The 4,290-nt window shown below is 36.0% G+C and overlaps 1 protein-coding gene across 1 annotated transcript in view; it reads left to right on the top strand.

Moving 5' to 3' along the window:
* Positions 1-4,267, top strand: part of LOC103132511 (mucin-2-like) — a gene marked incomplete at its 3' end in the record, with an annotated part of 11,765 nt that extends 7,498 nt beyond the window's left edge. Inside the window, exons 16-24 of the mRNA XM_016667434.1 lie at positions 153-256; positions 629-783; positions 912-1,050; positions 1,514-1,624; positions 1,803-1,982; positions 2,095-2,334; positions 2,415-2,571; positions 2,963-3,079; positions 3,309-4,267. Of these exons, the coding sequence (XP_016522920.1) occupies positions 153-256; positions 629-783; positions 912-1,050; positions 1,514-1,624; positions 1,803-1,982; positions 2,095-2,334; positions 2,415-2,571; positions 2,963-3,079; positions 3,309-4,267 (2,162 nt within the window). The remainder of the gene's footprint in view (positions 1-152; positions 257-628; positions 784-911; positions 1,051-1,513; positions 1,625-1,802; positions 1,983-2,094; positions 2,335-2,414; positions 2,572-2,962; positions 3,080-3,308) is intronic.
* Positions 4,268-4,290: the final 23 nt, after the last annotated feature.

The raw sequence follows: 4,290 nt of genomic DNA, 5'->3' as shown, positions 1-4,290 counted from the left end.
TATATATATATATATATATATATATATTTTTTTTTTTTTTTTTTTTTTTTTGTCATAGTACCCCCAAGAATTTAAAACTACTTTCACCCCTGCATAGGACTGGTACTGGTGTAATCTTGTGAAATGTGAACAAGTACATTCTGTTTGTACAGCATGTCCTGCTTCAAAAGTGTACTTCAACTGCTCCTCTACAAGCGCCAAGACCCTTGGACCACAATGTGCTAGAAGTTGCATGAATCTGATTGACAATATTTGTGTGAGTTTTTGTCTTGTTAATCTTTGATGAGGATCAGAACTCCTGATATATTTTTTCATTTTTAACAATATGTGGACCTTTTATGCACCACTGAAATGTGCTTTGTGAACATGTTGGTCAGCTTGTGTGAGTATTTTCAAACTGACTAACCAAAAATGAATACTGGTTAAACAAGGGCCACTAAAATAGACCAAATGTTGCATGTGGTTTTGTACTGCTGTCTTTCACAGGCTGTAGATCTCTTGAGACAGTAAAATAGCTTTAATTTAATGTTGGTTGAGGTAGGCTCACTCAATAAATTAATGTTTAAAGCGAAAGATATCAACTATTTCTGAGTACTTTTGAATAACTGTATACATATTATCTCCCCAGGATGCATCAGAATGTGTCTCCGGCTGCATGTGTCCTCCTGACCAGCTTGATGATGGTAAAGGCTCCTGTGTGAAAAATGAAAGTGAATGTCCATGCCAGCACAATGGTAAATTCTATAAACCTGAAGGGACATTTCATCAAGATTGCAACCTCTGGTAAATAACTATACTACTTGTGCTGCATTTTTTTATAGACTAAAAACAATTTTCTATTGATCATTTTAAGTTTGAATTTGATGCATTTAATAATTCTGCTTAATTCTATACATTTATTATATATTTAGTACTTGCAGAGGTGGAAAGTGGATATGCACAATGAACAATTGTTCACAGAGCTGCATTATTTATGGAAGTGGACATCACAGAACATTTGACATGCGACAATATGAGTTTCAAGGACATTGTTCTTATGTTGCTATCAAGGTAAGCTAATGCAAAAACACTTCTAAAAAGCATTTGTCTGCAGCTGGGATTTGATTATTAGGAATTAAATGGGATTATTTAATGAATGAAATATTACTGCACAGCAGCTGGAAGGAGATTACTTGGTAAAATACAGATACTGGCTATCAGACAATGGATCTTTGTTAGTAAAGGATGACTCAGTACTTTGTCCACATCAACAAATTAAAGGGAAAGTCTAAGAATCAAGCAGACCTTTGTGTTTGAAATGATTTAATAAATTTAGGTATGAGCTTAAAACTAAATATCAATTTTTCCTGAAAACGCATTTGCGTACGCAGCCACATGTCAAAAGACAGTATGTTCTTTTGAGGAGCAATTTATGTGTGTAGTATTCTTAGTTTGTGGGGTTTAATTAATTTACTTATTATTTGTTCATTATCTGTTCTCTTGAGCACAACTTAAATAACCTATTTTTGTTCAGAATAATTGTTTTAATAAAACAGCAGAGAGTGACATTGAAGTCATCACAGAAGATGAACCATGTGGATCCACAGGCACAACATGTTCCAAAACTGTCAGAATTCAGCTTGGGGTAAGGCAAAATGCAAAGACACAAAATGCTTTCCCCAACCTTAACAACTCCTTCAAGTACCTTTAGGTATCAAAACAGATAATACATAATCAAATAATACTAAAAATATTGAAATATTGAAAAAAAAAGTTTATTTGTTTTTTTTTAATACAAAACTTAAATATTCTTTATATTTCAGAGAAATGTGATCACCCTCTCAGATGGAACATATAAAAAGGAAGTTTTGGAAAATGGCACACAAATAAAATATCAAATAATAAATCGGGGCTTTTATATTGTGCTAGCTTCTGATATCGGTCTAACTGTAATTTGGGATCGCAAAACATATTTTGTTATCCAGCTGGAATCACAATTCATGGTGAGTCTCAGCAACTGATTATAAGAACAAAGTACAAACTTGCCAATGTTGAGGCTGATATTAAAACATGGTATTAAATGTGCCAATGACTGACTTGTTACTGTTTGTGCAGGGCGAAGTGTGTGGCCTGTGCGGAAACTTTGATGGTAACGGAGAGAACGACTTCACCACCCGAAGTGGGTTGGTAGTGAGCAGCCCACTAGAGTTTGCAAACAGCTGGAAAGGGGACAGCTCTTGCTCAGATGTGGATAAGCTTGTTGACGCTTGTGAAGAAGCACATCATCGAGACCACTGGGCAAAAATGAAGTGCAACATCATAAATGGAGACACATTCAAAGACTGCCACTCCAAGGTACTACAGTGGTTGTGTGTGGAGTGAAGATGTTGCACTAAAAGTACAAAAACAATCCATAATTTTGCATGCCTAAACAGGTAGAACCCACTCCGTTCTATGAAAACTGTGTGAAAGACACATGTGCCTGTGACACTGGAGGGGACTGTGAGTGTTTCTGTTCAGCTGTTGCAGCTTACGCACAAGCTTGCAATGAAGCTGATGTTTTGATTTCATGGAGAACTCCGGAAATCTGTCGTAAGTAAACAATATCTTCTTGAGCTTTTTTTTTAAGTTTGATACCTAGTAAAGAAATAAACTGTTATTGGACAGATAACTTAAGCACAGTTATATTAAAAAAAACAAGAAATATTACGACACAAAAGTATGGTTGCTTTAATTTTTATTAGCAATTGAGTCAATAATGAAGTTGGGACAAACTCTAAAAACAAACATACCTATGGTCTATAAAATTATTGAAAAGGAAAGGAGCAACACTGCTTTCTAGATTTTTCATCAAAAAACAAAATACTCTAATAACATTTGTTATTAGATTATTTTATTTTATGAGATGATATTGTGGTTTTAAAAGAAGATCACATTTTAAGTTGCCAGTTTTTTAAGCATTGTTTCTGCACTTTATTTTTAGCTGTCTTTTGTGATTACTACAACAATCATGGTGATTGCTTATGGCACTACCGTTCTGGGACTCCAGATGCATACTTGACTTGTTCAAATTATTTTCTACATGTTCCAAATCTTGAAGGTAAGTTGTGATTCAAGGCTTTCTGAAACCACAAATAATGATAATTAAAAATGAATTAATTCAAGCTACCCATTAGGTTGACTTTATGAGTAAAATAAAAGATTATTGTAAGCAAAATGATTTAACACGACAAAAAATAAAAGCATTTATATTTCTTGTGAAAGCAATGTTTAGCATATTACTATATTTTAAACAAAAATGCTTACAAAGATAATGTTGCTATTTTCAGGTTGTTACCCTCATTGCCCAGAATATGCCCAAGCTTTTGATGAGGAATCAAAGCAATGTGTGCAATGTCGGCAATACGAAACAACTACAACTCCAACTCCAACCACTACAACAAACACTGCTACCACCACAGAATCAACAACAGAATTCACAACTAAAACTGAAACACCAACTACAACCTCAACAATTACAACTACAACTCCCACGACATCAACTGAGTCTACAACTGTAACATATCCTACTACAACCACCACTCCCCCCACAGAATCCACAACACCAAGACATTCTACCACTACAACTGAAACACCAACTACAACCCCAACAACCACAACTACCACCACATCAACTGAGTCTACAACCAAACCAACTGGAACCACAGAATCTACTACACCATCAACTAAGTCTACAACTGTAACATATCCTACCACAACCACCACTCCAACCACAGAATCCACAACACCAAGACATTCTACCACTACAACTGAAATACCAACTACAACCCCAACAACCACAATTACAACCACATCAACTGAGTCTACAACCAAACCTACTGGAACCACAGAATCTACTACACCATCAACCAAGTCTACAACTGTAACATATCCTACTACAACCACCACTCCCCCCACAGAATCCACAACACCAACACAATCTACCACTACAACTGAAACACCTACTACAACCCCAACAACCACAACTACCACCACATCAACTGAGTCTACAACCAAACCTACTGGAACCACAGAATCTACTACACCATCAACCAAGTCTACAACTGTAACATATCCTACTACAACCACCACTCCCCCCACAGAATCCACAACACCAACACAATCTACCACTACAACTGAAACACCTACTACAACCCCAACAATTACTACCACCACCACATCAACTGAGTCTACAACCAAACCAACTGGAACCACAGAATCTACTACACCATCAACCAAGTCTACAACTGTAACATATCCTACTACAACCAC

This window comes from Poecilia formosa, unplaced genomic scaffold (assembly GCF_000485575.1).
Source record: "Poecilia formosa unplaced genomic scaffold, Poecilia_formosa-5.1.2 Scaffold1095, whole genome shotgun sequence".
Lineage (NCBI taxonomy): Eukaryota > Metazoa > Chordata > Actinopteri > Cyprinodontiformes > Poeciliidae > Poecilia > Poecilia formosa.
This window is presented reverse-complemented; position numbering and strand designations above follow the sequence as displayed.